The sequence below is a fragment of the Apus apus genome, chromosome 7 (genome assembly GCF_020740795.1).
Source record: "Apus apus isolate bApuApu2 chromosome 7, bApuApu2.pri.cur, whole genome shotgun sequence".
Taxonomy (NCBI): domain Eukaryota; kingdom Metazoa; phylum Chordata; class Aves; order Apodiformes; family Apodidae; genus Apus; species Apus apus.
The window spans coordinates 12,191,432-12,208,154 of NC_067288.1; the positions used below are offsets into that span (position 1 = coordinate 12,191,432).

At 34.0% G+C, this 16,723-nt stretch overlaps 1 protein-coding gene across 1 annotated transcript in view; it reads right to left on the reverse strand.

Annotated features, from left to right (window-relative positions):
- The window catches only part of LOC127387341 (hornerin-like), a 73,462-nt gene that overhangs the window by 32,071 nt on the left and 24,668 nt on the right, over positions 1–16,723 (reverse strand). The window contains exons 3-19 of the mRNA XM_051625554.1: positions 14,130–14,325; positions 12,204–12,340; positions 11,810–11,901; positions 10,643–10,751; positions 10,007–10,033; positions 9,641–9,679; positions 8,779–8,823; positions 7,353–7,394; positions 6,379–6,420; positions 5,925–5,963; positions 4,805–4,840; positions 3,591–3,629; positions 2,925–2,942; positions 2,342–2,377; positions 1,099–1,137; positions 665–694; positions 374–409 (exon numbers count right to left, since the gene is read on the reverse strand). Of these exons, the coding sequence (XP_051481514.1) occupies positions 374–409; positions 665–694; positions 1,099–1,137; positions 2,342–2,377; positions 2,925–2,942; positions 3,591–3,629; positions 4,805–4,840; positions 5,925–5,963; positions 6,379–6,420; positions 7,353–7,394; positions 8,779–8,823; positions 9,641–9,679; positions 10,007–10,033; positions 10,643–10,751; positions 11,810–11,901; positions 12,204–12,340; positions 14,130–14,325 (1,002 nt within the window). The remainder of the gene's footprint in view (positions 1–373; positions 410–664; positions 695–1,098; positions 1,138–2,341; positions 2,378–2,924; positions 2,943–3,590; positions 3,630–4,804; positions 4,841–5,924; positions 5,964–6,378; positions 6,421–7,352; positions 7,395–8,778; positions 8,824–9,640; positions 9,680–10,006; positions 10,034–10,642; positions 10,752–11,809; positions 11,902–12,203; positions 12,341–14,129; positions 14,326–16,723) is intronic.

A 16,723-nucleotide genomic window follows, 5' to 3' on the forward strand; every position in this document is an offset into this window, starting at 1 on the left:
AGTCAAGAGCTTCCTGAAGACTATTCATTTTGCTTACCTGGCCATAAGAGCTGCTGCTGCCTGAATAGCTTGGGCCACCCTAAGACAAGGACATCACTTGGTTATTTCTTTTCGTAAGGGACCCAGCCTGCACTAGGAAAAGCAACCAACTGCATCCTAAAGCTATGCGGGGTAGTATGAAGAGCCTGGACTTCCTCCTGGCCCTTCACAATGATGCTGAGTGTGATGATTTCACATGCTGGGATTCCAGAAAATAAGTAGCATGTGGATTAACTCAGGGCATGACAATACACACTTCTGGAGAAAATGTCCATTAAACTTCAAGTTTAAAGTTTAGAGTTCACCTGTACTCTGGTGACTGACTGCTGCTTACCTGGCCATAGGAAGTACCACCTTGAGGCTGGAAGCTCTGTAAGAAAGGCAAGAACTCATTTGTAAACAAAGTGTAGCCTTAGCACTGCTGCAACAGAAAAGCCACTCCCACTAAAAGTTGCTCTGTACTATGTCCTTTTTCCTTCAGGGTAATCCAGTGTTAGGAACCAAAATCAGGGACCACTCAGCCATACCAAGAAGGAAAAAAAGGCCAGTCAGTCCCCCAGGTCCATTTACCAGGCAGGTGCCTACAGAGAAGCTCAATATATTTCAGCAAAAAGAAGAGTCTCACCTGGCCATAGGACTGGCTGCCTTGCGACCCCTGTAACAAAGAGAAGATAATTACCACCTTGACTAGGAGGCTTCTATAAAGAGCATAAAGTTTATGCAAGTACAGCTGCACAATAGTTTCTGATACTGAGTCTAGAATCCCTTCCCTTCATTGCCATGACTTTTATGCACATTGTAGAGGACACATTTTGTTGCATGCAGTCATATCACTTCAAACCAACCAAACATGGAAGCACACTTGCAAGCATTCCAAATAAAAACAGTTGAACAGCAACACCAGGTGATATTTTTATGCACAAAAATCAGAGAAACAAATACCTGCCCCCTGTGAAATAAATTTAAAAAAATGTAGGAAATAATTTACTTCCAAGTTGTGGTGGCTGTCTTTTAGTGAAGCCTACAAGAATATTTCTAATCTTTTTTAAGTTCACTTACCTGAACATAAGTACTGCTGGTTTGTTGTTTTTGCCCACTCTACACAGGAACAAAACCAAAAATTATCTATTTTTAAAAGTAATTGCTTATGTACTAAGACATTTCAAGAAGCAACTCTATATCTACTGGAAAGTTCAAAAGTCAGAAAGAGTTCTTTATCCTCTTTCTTACTTTATGCCATCTCCATGCACTACAATATTCACTATTTCAGTATATAAAAATCCTTCATAAATAAATTGCCAAAAGTATATATGCATCTTGATGTGATTTTCTTAATGAAAATAAATCTCATAATAATACATTATGGTATTTCACAACATGAGTTTAAATAATTCTGCCCTTCAAATGTATCATACAGATTGTCATTAAGCTCATATCCATTTATATTAATATTATAACTGAATTTTCATGAATAAGCACAACTGACTATTGACAAAGGCTTAGTCAAAACAAAAACTGGAAAACACAGTTAGAATTTAACCAAAGGAAAAGTCACTACAGAACACTTTTTCAGTTCCCATGAAGTGCAGGCATTATGAAAGCAGTTTTATTTATATATACACACTGAAAATATGTAACCTGTGTAATCAAAACACTACATATTTAAATTCAGAAATAAAATAACATGGAAATCTTATTTCTTTCTCTGTCAGCATTCTTTACTAGTTATGGGAGACTCTAATTCTATACATTCTGAAAGCAATGATTTTTCAAAAGAAATTTCAGCTGAGGTAACACACTACTGATCTTTCAATGAAAGTGAGAATTTGTTGTCCCAGTCTGAAGGACTACCATATGAAGCGAGGAAAGCCTTAACCAGGAAGAGTGGTAGGTAGGTTAAAATTGCAAAGGACCCAGAAACAATATGCCTGCTTAAAGTAACATGGAACTGTGCAGGTTATGATGTAATGTTGGATAACACTGAAGGCTTAAATTCTAAAATTCCCTCTCCCTTCCTGAGCAGAATTTTGAAAATGTGGAGAGCACTATGGAATTAGCATGCAGAGGTTTTAATATTTTATGATAACAGAAAAAAAAGCTGTAAGTTTTTAATCATCAACCAAAGAGGATTTCCACTTTGCTATAACCACAGAAAAGCCCTTCTCCACTACGAAGTTTGTGGATATTTAAGATATCCATATGTTATCCATCCTTAATTATTCCCAAATACATGAATCATTATTTATTTTACTGAGACAGGGCGTCAGTTAAAACGCAAGGATAATGGAGAAAGAATGTCTACCTGTATTATGATCCTAGTTGCAGAACTTCCCAAACTCTGAAAAGAACCAAAAAAAGACACAACAGAAAACATTTAATTTTACTTGTTTAAATACAATGCAGTTAAAACAGAAATACCAAGTTGTACTGTTTTGCTTGGGAGAATAAAGGTAAAGCTGTATGTAAGATGTGCTGAGTATCAAATTCTTAACAACCAGCATTAAACTAGTTTATCTTCAGCTCTGAAAGTTTGGGAAGGCAGTCTGACACTACGAAGTAGTTTTCTACACTTGCATCTGTTTTTATTACAGCTTATGTGAGCAGCAGAAGAGCACAGGCTATGGCCGTTTTGCACTACCAATCAATTTGGCTTTTCCAACTGTGGTGAGGGAAGCTAAGGCATCATGACCCCTCTAACCTGTCTCACTGTCATCTACATGGACATTAATCACCATACATTCAAATTCAATGCCTGATCCAGTCCTTTGTTTGCTGAATCTTGGGACAAATGTAAAAGGGTAGCAGACACCATGCTGAGGCAATTGCTCTGATCTTGTGAGAACTGTATTAGTATTACAGAAATCAGAGGAAAAAGGTATGCTTACCTGGGGGTAGGTATGACGCTGCAAATGGAATAAAAAAAACCAAAACAATCTTTAATTATTGTGCACGAGAGCTTGTCCAAACAGAATATCACAGAAAAAAAAAATAATGGGCTCTGTCTTTTAAATGTGATACACAACCAAATGTGAAAGAAAACCATAAAAGGATAGCGTAGAACAAATGCATCTTAATCTTCATTCAGGTTACAAAACCAAAACATTTGACTAGGAACTAGACATCAGAAAAACATACATCAAATGTTACATCATGCAAACTCACTTTAACCACCTTAAGGGTAAACTTACTTTTGAATTCCAAGCAGAGTGAAGATTTAATAGTTTAAAAATGAGTATGTAATTTACAAAATACAATTGCAATAGAAACATAAAATCAAAACTATTCAGAAGCACAGAGGCCTATGCATTGAGAGACCTGGAACCTGCAGCTAATAAAATGGCTCTGCAAGTGTTAACAGAATTCACAGAACCACAACACTTGTAGCTGTCTTACTACTGGCTTTCCCTGAAGATAATTATGGACCCAGGGTAAAATCTGCCTGCCAAAGAGTTTTCTCTATACACCAGAAATCTTTCTGACAAATTAAGCATCTGGATATTTGAAAGCTTTTTGAGACAAAATTCTGAGCATTGTACAGAAAAACTGCTTACCACGGGTGGAAAAGGGTTGCTGTTGGCAACAATCACAACCTATAGAGAAATCAGAGAAGATGTTCAGAGTTTATTTCAATAGTTAGATATGCTAAGAAAATGAAGAATACCGAATTATCTAAATTAAAAAACTGTGATAATAATGCTATAATAATTTTTATAAAACTCTGTTGTTATAAAAATCGTTAATGCTCATTACCAAGAAAGGGAGAATATGTATGTATGTTTGGTTTACACAAGAGTGTAAGGAAATAAAAGACTTGCTGCCAGTCACACAACTCAACTGTAGAGGTAGAAGCAGGATTTCATGTACTGTAACACACCCATTGGCTTATACCCTGTGTCCTTTTTGATCTTCAGCTTTCCATCCCAAACAGGAGAATCAATTTCTTTATTCTTTATGCAGTATTATGCTAAAAAAAAGGCTTCATATTGAGGTTATTAAAAAATTAAAGGCAAATGCAAAATGCAATAGTAGTATCTTCTGTTTAGGTTTTAATATTTTCTAACTAGAAATTTGGGTGTTTTTTTTCAAATTTTTATATTTTTTTTTTTAAGTGATAACACTTCGTATAATCCAACAGTATAAAAATGAAGAGTTGTTGGCATCAGAAAGAAAGAATTCTAGTATAAAAAATGGAAAAGTATTAAGTTTCTTAAACAAAGTTATTTAAAAAAATAATCTATCAGTATGTCTGGAATTCTTAAAACAATGAGAAATTAAAATGAAATCAATATCTGCCAGGACAAAAATACACTGTGTGTTTACTGAACACACCATAGATTAGCTTTAAGCTCCCTGGGGACTGAACTAAGAGGAAGAGTCCATGTAAATATTATGAGTCAAATTCAACAGTAATAGGAACTCTCTTGACTTCACTTGCTTTGAGCCACACTCATTCTCTAGCCCCATCTGAATAATAATTACATAATCTGTATCCTTAAAAGTCCTAATTACATCACAATCACTATCATAACTTTTAAAAAACAAATCCCCATAAACATGTATGAACAAAAGCTGTCACAGCACAACTAGTTAGTATAAGGCATCTAAGAACCAAATTGATTCAAATAATATGAATCAATCTGAATTAAAACCTTGAAAAGTCTTAACTAGTAAAAGGAACTGAAGTACCACTGAAATAAAAGTCATGCTAAATTACTACTGAAAGTTGTTTGGTTTTTTTCACTTTGAATGGAAAAGGAGTGCTTACCTTCTTACTGGAATCTGAAGAGCTTGAAGGGACAGACTGTAAAGAACACACAATCAGTTTTTTGCTTAGGTTAATGTAGGATAAATTAACTACAGTACTCTATTTCTACAAGAATATTATAGAGTCATACCACAGAATCACAGAATGGTTTGGATTGGAAGGGACCTTAAAGATCATGCAGTTCCAACCAAACTGCATTGGCAGGGACACCTCCCATTAGAACAGGTTGCTCAGAGTCCTACACAACCTGGTCTTGAACACTTCCAGGGATGGGTCTTCCACAGCTTCCCTAGGCAACCTGTTCGAGTGTCTCACCACCCCCACAGTGAAGAATTTTTTCCTAACTAATATAATTTCCCTAGAGTATCAAAGAAAACAAGATTCTAAAGAAAGATACTAGTGTATTGCCAAATAATAAATGGACAACTGAAATAAATCAACTGCTTTATTTTCTTTCTGCAAACCTCAATTATTTTACTAGTTTAAACAGTGTCTAGCATGAAATTGAAAGTTTATTTATAATAAATACAACTGGTTGGTGGGAAAAAAATATTAAGCTATTCTACATTCATCAAAAATGAAATCAACCCAAACCCCAGAACCCACTCCCCAAAAACTAGAAAAACCTATGGTTGAAATATAAACTGGAATAAATGAGATGTGCCATAAGAAATTAAATGTTTTAAACAAAGCACAAGATAATGTGCAGCAAAGCCTTCTGTTCATCAATCCACATTCACAATTGCATAGGCAAATATCACAAAAATACTTTTAATTCCTAGTAACTATCAAAAAAGCAATGAATTTTGGAAAATCATAATAAAAGTAATTTGTTTTCATTTATGTATAATTAATATTGTAAATATAATTGCATTATAGATATATAATAAATATAAGTGCATTTCTGTGTTAAACAGAAGTAACTTCTTACAAAGTTGATATTACAACATTTAACTCATCTGCTGATGTTATTTCCAGATAAGATTAACCATTTGAATATAGTCCTCCTTTATCCCCTTCCAGGAAATTTATTCTTGTTTAGCAAAAATTTGCATTAACTGCTTAGTTTCTGAACAGCTTAGGAAACTGAAAATGAAAGCATATTGGAAAGCACAGTTACCTGGCCATAGGTAAGACCACCACTGGAGGAGAATGCACTCTGAAATAAAAACATAAATCAGGCATTTATATAATTTGCTAATTGAATCTAGAAGTCATTGCTTTATTCCTTAGAGGATGTGCACTTCAAATCAAACTGATTTCAACTATACTTGAATAAATCCAGGGCAATACTAAAGTATACCAAACTCATTTAAGATCCATGAAGTAAAAAATTTCCAACATTCTAGCTCCTATAACATAAAATATTACATTTCAAGGAAGTGACAATGTAACACCTTTTCATTTTGGTTTTCAGTCTCAGGAAAGTATCCCAGACTAGTACCATTTTCCTGAATATATTTAGGAAGAATAATACAGCTCTGCAGAAGAGAATCAAATGCAATTTGCAATAGGGAGATAAGTTAAGATGCACAGTATTAGATAATCAGTAAATAAATATATAACCAGCTTACATCTCTACAGGCCTGTTGACTATATACACCAGCAGCACCTCCCTAAGAAAAAAAAATGAAACCAGTTATTTCTTTTGTATAATTGCTTTAGCAAAAAAGACACATTTCAGATACCTTCAATACTGACTGATCCTTATGTAGAGTATGTAAAGAACAGATGACATTGTACTCTGCGCTATTGCTATGACCACCCATGTGTGAACATAAGATCCAGGCACATTAGCTCTTTGTATATTAGTGATTATCTAGTGGTACTTGGGAAACATTTAAAACAGACACTACCAAGACATTATTTTGATATAAATAAATTATAAAGGTTTAATAAAATGCTCACAATTAATATAATGCATGCAACGTCTACATACACATCTATGTAAAAATTAGGGAGCAGAAACTGGAAAAAAAAACAAACCAACTTCCTGATTTACAGTCATTGAAATACAAGATATAAAGGTCAAACATAAATAGTAACAATTCAATTTTAAAATTACACCTCACTTATTATTAGTAATACAATCAACAGTCTCCCCCCAGACTAATTCTATTGCTTGCAAAAAACCAGTACACACTGTGATGAATTTTACACCTCACAAGTACTGATGAAATGAGTGTGCTACATTTTTAGAAACACTGTCCTTGTTGGTTCTGAGTCATCCCCATTTTTCTAGTTTCCAAGTGTCAAATGATAATGCTTAGCCATAGAACTACATGATTAGCTTATAACCACCTCCAGTCCTTTTTTCATCATTCTATAAAACAGCACTCCTTATGTTTCTACTTAACTTTTTAACACCTGTTTGCCAACTACTTCATGTCATTGAATAAAATATTAATCTTCTAGCACTCTATTAAGTATTTGCTATTTGCAAAGGAAACTCCTACATGTACACTCATATAAATAATGCAAAGGCTGGGAGTTCCTATAAATACAGTTATGACAAGGACAAAAAAGTAAATGTAAGAAAACTGCTTACAGGGCCACATCCACTCTTGCTTATTGTGTAGACTACTCCACTCTAAAATAAAAGCAGAATTAATTTATTTCCATGTAAAAAAAAAAATAAAGGGAAAGGGGAGAGGGGAGAGGCACAGAGAGGAAGAAAAAAGGAGCCCTGCTGTTTATGGCATGAAAAGTGTGCAGCTGACTGTGTTTGTTCAAACATGGGATAAGCAATACAGAGGTTACCAGTTTACTGGGAACTGGTTGTAAGAATCCTAACTTAGGAAGAGACATTGTCATCTGGATATCATAGAAAACAGCCTGTATTTTAGAAAAAAAATAATAAATTCAGGTACTTATATGACAAGATGAGAAGCTCAACTCGTAGAAAAAAAGTATATATTATACATAAAAGAAAAGCAATGCAGAAAATAAATATTTAGTACATACATAAAAATAATAATTGATATTTCTTACTGTCTGGTAATTCCTTACTGGTAGTGAGGACTGAACAAATGAAATATTATCAAATAATTAATTGATAAATATAATCACTAGTAAGTAGTAAGCAATATATGCTTGACAAGCTCAGATCAAGCAACTGGACACATACCAGAAAGCATCTGACAGTTCAAGTGCAAATAGGCACATTGTCGCAGTGAAGATAGTTAAGTAAAAACCAAACATACATTTCTGTGATTAAAAAAGTGAAAGTGATCAGTGAGAATGTAGCCTACATTCCCTGGTAGTTTTAAAAGGCTAACTAGACAATGAAATCCTCAACTTTTCAACTGCAAATATAATCTGGTGTTACAAGTGATACAGACATACTGGAATTTTAGTATACACAGGAATATCTGGTGAAGTTTGGAGGAATTTTGCAAATTTTTGTGGAGAAGACAGAGAAACAAAAGTATCATTAGTCTTTTATTTTTACTATCAAAGAAATAGGAAAAATACCTAACAAAGCAATTAATAGCAACAGTTTTGTTTTAGTTGGACCAGATGTCTCTGAAACTAGAAAACAAATGACTGTGTTTGCATGCACATGTGAATACACAGGTAGGAATCCTCAAAGATGGAAGGAATATATATATATTTATATATATATAATATATATATTTTTTTATATATATATAATATATATATTTCCCCCCCCCAAAAGGGTCGAGTTACCACTTGATAAAAATGCTTGCTGTGTGAAATGAGAAGTGGTAAAGAGTCTTGTAGGTAAGAATACTGACAACAAGCTAGTGAGTTCAATGGAGTGTAGGTAGTTGAGCCTAGTCCAGGTACTGAACATAGAGTTTACTGGATGAGTAAGTCTGGCATTCTGTGTTAACTATCAGAGATGGTATTCCAGTACAGTAGTATATCACCTCAGTATTTTATAGTTACAGAATTTTAGTTGTTCTAGGTTACTAAGAAAAACTTACGAATGCTGAAGTTAGGACTCTTACCTGACCGCCTGAATAGCTCTTCTGAGAGGATCCGGAGGGTGCAATCTAGAAAGAAATAAAAATGCTAATCATTATTTGGCAGAAATTTGATTTTTATATAAAGGATTTTCAGGAAAGAAAGATCTACTTGGTGGGAAAAGAAAAAACATTCTAAGTTTTCTGTGACTTAATTCCATCAACTGATACTATTAAAATTATTTCAGATATCTTTAAAACCAAATAATCAAAACTACACCAACGGGTGCAGCTGGTATAAATTTAAATAATTTTGCTTGCTTGCAATCTTTTTTATCTGGCCTCATACATGTTGTATTCATCATTGAGAAGATCATCCACACTGTCAAGATAATTAAAAAGTAGATGAAAACTTTTTATCACTAACTATGTAATCACTAGACATGATGAAATGTAGGGCATACTTGCTGAGAGGAAGGAAAGAAGAAAAGAAGGCTTTCTCACTGAGCTGAAAATAATAGTTTCCAGAAAAAAAAAAAAAAATCATCAAATAGTTACATTTTATATCTAGATCATGACTTGCAAAACTCAAGCGTTCAGAGTTGTTGACATAAGTGATCCTAAAAACCTAACAAGCACTATGACTAAAAAGTAAAGACAGAAAAAAGAAAACTTCCATTAGAAAGTTACTCCAGATTAGCCACAGAGAACCTGCAGGAGGAAATGGTCACAAGACTGACAACCATTTAGAAGGTTTGGGATTTTAATCAAGCAAGGTAAATTACCAAAAATAAAAATAAAACGAGCCACAAGAGGGATAAATACATGACTGGAAGCAACTTTGATAAAGTCTTGAGATCTTGGGCAACTAGCAGTATGCCAATGTGTTTGGAGAAAGAACACTTACCATGACGCATCCGCCTTGTGTTGAGTAAGTCCCTCCACGCTGCAAGAAAGTATAAGTTCCAGTTACTGTTTATTGACTGGTGTATAAATACCAAATTATTTTAAACAGGAAATCAGCTGGATTCACATACGTTGTCTGAGTGAGGAAGTCAAGTGTTTAATCATTTACAATACCTTACACATTGTATTTGAGAACTGACATTGACTAACTAAAAATACGTCCAAAACAGTATACAAAAATGTTAGCATAAATGAGATCCTGCTTGGAAAGTAATTTGAATAGCATGATATAATCTGTATGCTACAGCCATGAAATTCTAAAATTGAAATAACTGAAAATTTGGAAAGTGAAAAAACTTGCTCTTACCTTGTTACATTCTAGTTCTATCATCATCTGTGGGGAAAGAAAACAAAAAACAAATGAGGAAACATTTACAAATCATTTACTGGGCAAAAAATAGCAGCTTACAGGAAATACGAAATACATTTGGTGAAGCAAAAGATAAAAGACAGGTGTTCATTCTTGGTTAGATCACAAGAACAAATATGGTAGATTTGAACAGACTTTCTTTACTTTAGCTGACTATAATTCTTGGCCAAAAAATACACAAACTCATTTCCAGGAGTGTGCTGCACAGATACAGTGTCCAGGGGCTGGGGTGGCAGCTAAGAGCAGCACAGTACACCAGAGCTACAGTAGAGTTCTCATTATGACCAGCTGTATTTTCTTTTTCTTTATGTTACTGATTGTTTTGATAATTCAAATATTAGTATCCTTATTTCTGCAGGGGAATAATATTTATTTTAAATATAACATTTATTTTATTTTTTCATCAATTTAGTAAGAGGATTAGGCAGTTAAATTTAAAATGTTGTAAATATCTGATTATTTTTGCCATCTCAGTTAATGAATAAATGACAATGAATGTATGTCTTGTATCAAATCAAAGATATCTTAATGCACTCTATTCATTTATAGTATGCAAACACACTCAAAACATACCTTCCTTTTACTTTTTCCTGTTCCATTAACTGACTCAGAACGCATAGATGTTAGAGTTTTGCTTTGAATTCCAACCCAGTATTTCTCTAGATCTTGAACAACAGTTGCACTGGAGAAAACCCAAAGAATAATTATTTATTATCAAACAACTTCAGTATAACATACCTATAAACTCTCCTTCCCACCTGCAACCAAGAAAATCCACTCTATTTTGATTTTAAGGATACACAGTACAAGTTTGAAAACGACCTCATAATTTTCTGGAACACTTTTACTTTCCAGTTACTGTATTATCATCCAACATCATTTTGAAGATAACTAAAATAGATTCTGAGAAGCAGCAGAAGAGGAATGGACATTAATTGAAATAGCTCCAGTGGGAAGCATTAGCTCAAATGTTGCTAAAAATTGTCACACCTCTTTCTTGCTCTGGTGATCTGTATTTATGATGGTGAACAGATTTTCATTACCTTAGTGAGTTGAAACAAGTGTTTTTAATCTGTTCTTTTGCCCCTTTTTGTATTCCTCAAGATTTAATGAAGGCCAAGATGCCCCTATCATCAATTTACAGCTCAAACAATTAGATATTTTCCAATTACATCAAGCATTCATTTTGCTAGACCCAGGTGGTATTTTTACAAGCTTGAGCTCTGCAAACAAGTAGAATTAAACATAAGATAAATTTTGTCTCCTGTTTTCAGCTGTTAGCTCATGGGTCATAAACTTATTTTTAAATTTCATCTTACAAGCATTTACATCAAACTAATATTCTTCCACTGTTCAAAAAGAAAAAAAGCTGTAATTGAATAGAATCTGAACTTCACTTATTCAGGCAATTAGTTACATACATATTGTTGCTCTTGTAATTGAAGAGGTCGAAGTGTAAAAATTGGTTACTCAAATATCCACTAATAAAACTGTGCTTAATGGAATTATTTACATATATTAACATTTGAAGGAGATTGTTTACCTTTTATAACTATACCTTGAAATTGAAACCATGTTACCTAATGGACACAGTAGGAAGTTATGACAAACTATGAAAAAACCCCATGATTGTGGCAAGAAAATAACATCAGAAACAGCAACACAGAAACAGGCCAAAATAATCCATAGAAATAAAATTTCAAGGAGAAGACAAAAAAAAAAAGAAAAACAATTATTTACATAAAATGAAGATCTCCAACAGCCTGTGGAGCAATCCATGATGTTGTAATTTTCTGTTTCACATCTGAATTTGCATGACTTAATGCTGAATTCTGCAATTAAAAAAACCCCATATAATTATATTGGATGCAAAAGTGACCTTTATTTATACCATTAGCGGAACTGCCTCTACTATAACAGATAACACTGATGTCCTCCTAAAAAATGTCAGGTAGCTTCTACATTAGATTTATATCACATAGAGCACACATGTATTTCACGAGAAAGTCTAAATTTTGAAATGCTAGCAATGCCAAACTTTGCCGTATTACAAAATGCTCATTTCTTCTATGAATTCTGATTAAAGAATTGAAACAAAAACCAAGCTTAAGTATCTCAAAGACTGAACACATACCGTCTCATTATGGCATTCCAAGCCTTTAGTGTTTGTATCTGTAATTTTAAAAGTACCAATAGGAACATCTCCTTCTATTTCTCGAGCTTGTAGATTAAATCCTTTAAAACCAACACCTTGAAGCGCTTCTAGAGTCACTGTGAAAACAGACATTTTGAGAAATTTAAGTTTCATAAAGAGCTAAAACCTCTTAGATGTTCAACAACTAATTTCCCTCACTCCAAAGCACATGACTGCATGTACAGAAATAATTTAAATCTCTTACAAAGTTAAATATGTTGGTATTTATTACAGTTTTTGGTTTTTTTAAATTATCAAACAATGACAATAGAGGAAAAGAAAAATTTGGAGAGGCATTTCTGTGTAAAGTGACATGAAATACATGACTTACCGACAACTATAAAAGTATGACTACATGTCAAAAAAAAGTATGACAAATTACTACAATTTTCTTACTAATCTCAATTATTCCCCTTGCATACTCAGAATACTGGCCAATGGCCCTGCTGACCAAAAAGTTACTTATTCTCTGTCTAATTAAACTTACGAAGGCAAAACATTTACAGGAGAAAGAGAATTGCATTGCTTTCTACCTCTATTTGAAAAGAAAATACTAAGTTTTGCCTAAGACTGAATCGCAGAACCATTTTTTTTGTGTGCGTGTGTGTTACAACTGGAAAAAAGAAATTAGGCAATTTTACTCTGATATTCTATATGAAATATGAAAAAAATCTACTCAATTGTACTCCAATTTTGTTAATGAAGGACTTCAGAAAAAATGAGAGAAGTTTTGTGTTTAGCGTGTATCCAAATTGAAGAGGCACAATCAAAGTTCTTATGATCTATTACAAGTTTGCTATGCTAGTGCAAATATTAAGCACTTTTGCAAATAAAATCAGAATAATGGTTTATCCCTAAGGGTATGTATAGTCATTAAAAATAAGGACAGATAAACTGGAAATTACACTGAAGGCCAAGACCAATGACACTGACAATGTAACATTTCCAAACACTTGTATAATTTTCCTTCTAATTTATCATCAACTTGCAGTCCAAGTAAGGAGAAAGGAGAAGAAAAAAAAAAAAAAAAAAAAAAAAAAAAAGCAAGATTAGTAGCATCTGGAATTAAAGATTTCTGTCATGGTAAACCCCACAGAACCTCACAGAGAACAGTGTGCATATGCTCAGATCTATCCATTAATTTACTGGCATTACTGTTTTAAAAATAGCTATGAATAATCAAGCCAGCTCTCCATCCTTGAAAGAGCTATTCACACATGTTTTTCCAAGAATGGCAGCTATAATGGGACTCCAATGTTTCTCCATTCTTCTCCCTACAAATCACTCTTCATGGGAGCATGTCCATGCAACCAGGTTCAGGCAAAACAGAATCCCAGTAGCTACTTAGTGAAAAACACTCTTTTTTAGCCACTGAGATACAACAATGGACATGACCTCAAGTGTGAAAGCACCCTGAGATGATATCCTAGTGTGGAGAAAAAAGGTTGTCAAGGTGCTCCATCCAGTGAGCAATTTGGGATTAGGAAGATAAAAAGGTGGTTTAAGCCACAATAGCTCCGCCTTCTGCAATTTGATAAAATCTGGGATGCAGCTTTTAGGATGACTCAAAATGTCTCACTCTTGAGTGAGACACATACTGGATCCTGAATTTTTATTTTCCTGTAACGTGACAGCATGTGAACATCTAGAGTAGGAGCCCTTTGTATTGCAGAGGCCTGATAACAACAGCAAATACTCAAATATGAAGTTAAAAAACAACTGATTATTAGTTTAGTTTGGACAGCTGTCCCATTTAATTTTAATTATACAAGAACTATAGCATAGAAAAAAAATGCAAACATTTTGGTGAAGACTGGTAATTCTGGAAAACACAGATAAAGATTTTATATAATTCAGATTATTTACCTTGGATTTCATTTCCTGCCTCAAAGTTATCAAAAGATACAGCAATAATATATGGTGGTGCAGATTTCTGTGGTTCAGCTTCATAGTTTGGTAACAAAGATTCACAATCAATTGAGGTATTTGTCTGTGGAAAAGTAAGGATTCCAGGCAAAAATAATCCACAGAACAATAACGCAAAACAGGACTGTCTCCTCATCTGTGAAATAAAAAGACAATATAGTTTATAGCAACATTTTTAGTAGTTAGCTGCCATGTTTGACAAAATGTCTGCTTCTCTGCAGGGCTGGAAACAGAACCAGCCTAGAAAGCTGAGCTTTCATTGCATGTATTTCAAAGCAAATAAAATAAAATACCTGTATACACTGGCAGAACACTGCAACAAATGACACAATTATTTCCATTTTAGAATACTGAATTATTAATGGAAGGTTAATTCTCTGGTTACTTGACAGCCACTCAAGAGCAGTCTGCTGCATTATGGTTGTGGACTAGAAAAGGATTTAAGCTAACTTCCTTGCTGTTGAGCTGGCAGATTTAGCCCAGCTCCTTTGTTATTCAAGAATTAAGACATAATCCTTGGTCTCTTTAACTGCTTTTTGTAGATACAACCACAACTAGCATCGTCTTTTTTGAATGCTTTGCCTACGCTCACTTCCAAGAGGCAGCCAAGAAATCTATGATGAAATGCCCTAGATAACTCTTAGAAGTGTTTAAAAATATTTGTTTCCTGAAGGACTTTACAGTAGACTTCTGCAAAGTCCTTTGGAACTTCTAAACAATTAAAAAATACTAAATTGTTAGTTCGTGCTTCCTATGAGTTAAGAATAAATTATACCTAGTACAGAAATTTACAAAAAATAACGGAGGCAGGACTGAAGTCCAGTCTTCAAGGATTGTCAGTGGAAAGAAAATGTATTTTCTTTATAACTCAGCTGTCGTACGGACACTGATATTAAGCTCTTTCCAAGAAAGAAAGGAAATATTTCTCACCAGTATTCTCAGGTGTTTAATACCAGACTTTACGGCACATGTTCGAAGTATAAACATTCAACCATGGCATCACAAAATTTGTATGGCCATTGCATCTTATGAGTATCTCACTGTTCCAGTTACAAAAATGCTGATACAACTGTTAAATTACAGTAAGTATTTAATTATGCTATTACTAATGCTGTCTGCTACAGGATTGCCTTGTGTGATACAATAGGCTGTAACAGAAATAATGGAGATACTTACTTGAGATTTTTTTAAGCATTTCAAACACAATGTAAGATATATGTTCAATTTATACAATTTACCTCTGTATCTTAATTTGTGCATGAATGTGTAAAACTATTCAGACTTGTATGTGCTAATGAAATAACAGAAGCACCTGGAAGTTGGGGAGAAAAACCTCGGAACACACTTCCAAACACACATGCACTTAACTCTGAACTTAAACAACTTTTAAAAAAGTAGCTGAGTCAACAGGTAATAAAACAGGAGACTGTGAAGTGTTGAAAGATTTCCTATAGGAAGATGACAAAGGTTTGCATACTGTCACAAACAGCAGTTGCAGCAATCAGGAAAACTATATATGCAAGTTATCAAGTCTTTAAAGAAAAAGACAACGACTATCCCTCCCAGAAGTCTCAGGAAAATGTCACTTAAATGGGATCCTGGTAAGCACTATGTTTTGGTATCAGTACACTGGGTGTGGTTATCCAATCTCTTGTGATTATTTTGACATGACCCACATCTAATTAGATTTTAAATACAGCATGCAGGTGCTATTTTATTAACACATGTGGTAAACAGTGATTTAATATGAACCAGTCTATGCCTTGTTGAAATCTCTGTCTGACTCATGGAGAAATGGAAAAAAATATCTGTTTCTAATTAGATGTTCTATTTCAAAGCACCTAGCACTAGCTCAGCTGGACTGGAAAACTGTCTGGAGCTACACTTTGTCATGAAAGAAAACGAGTCTGCAACATCCTTTCCTCTTTTTCTAGCTAGAACAGAGCCAGAAACACAAGCAAAACAGGTTGAAACACAGCTGAGATTACTTATTTTTGCTTCAGCTCTCTGATTTAATAGTTCAAGAGCTATTCTGAGAGTCTCATCATGCCACCTTTTGGAACTAGGTTTTAGATGAGAAAGGCAGAGATATTAACATCTTACAAAATTCCAACTCCAGACCTGGGGCAAACGCAGAAAATTTCCAAGGACTCCAAGTTCCAATATACATTCAATGCAATCATGTTATCTTGCATCACAAATTTACCTTTTCTCCATTAAAAAAATGTAAGGAAACTAGAATTTTTATAAAATAGAAGCACTGGGAATTCTGGCAAATAAATACTATTTGCAAGCTTTCATCTAATTAGGAACATTAGCTATCATCAGTTCCTTCATCTGATGGAAAAGTTTTAATTCCTTTTTTAACAGATACAATCTCTTCTTCCTATGAGCCTATATGACCCTCATCTTTGCAGTACTTGTGCTGCTACCGTAAGAACCCTCTTCCACATTTAGTTTAGTACGACTTCAGGCCAACAATTAAACCTCTGGGTGCTAGTTAGTTAGCTACTGTGTTCAAAGCCTAGTGGACT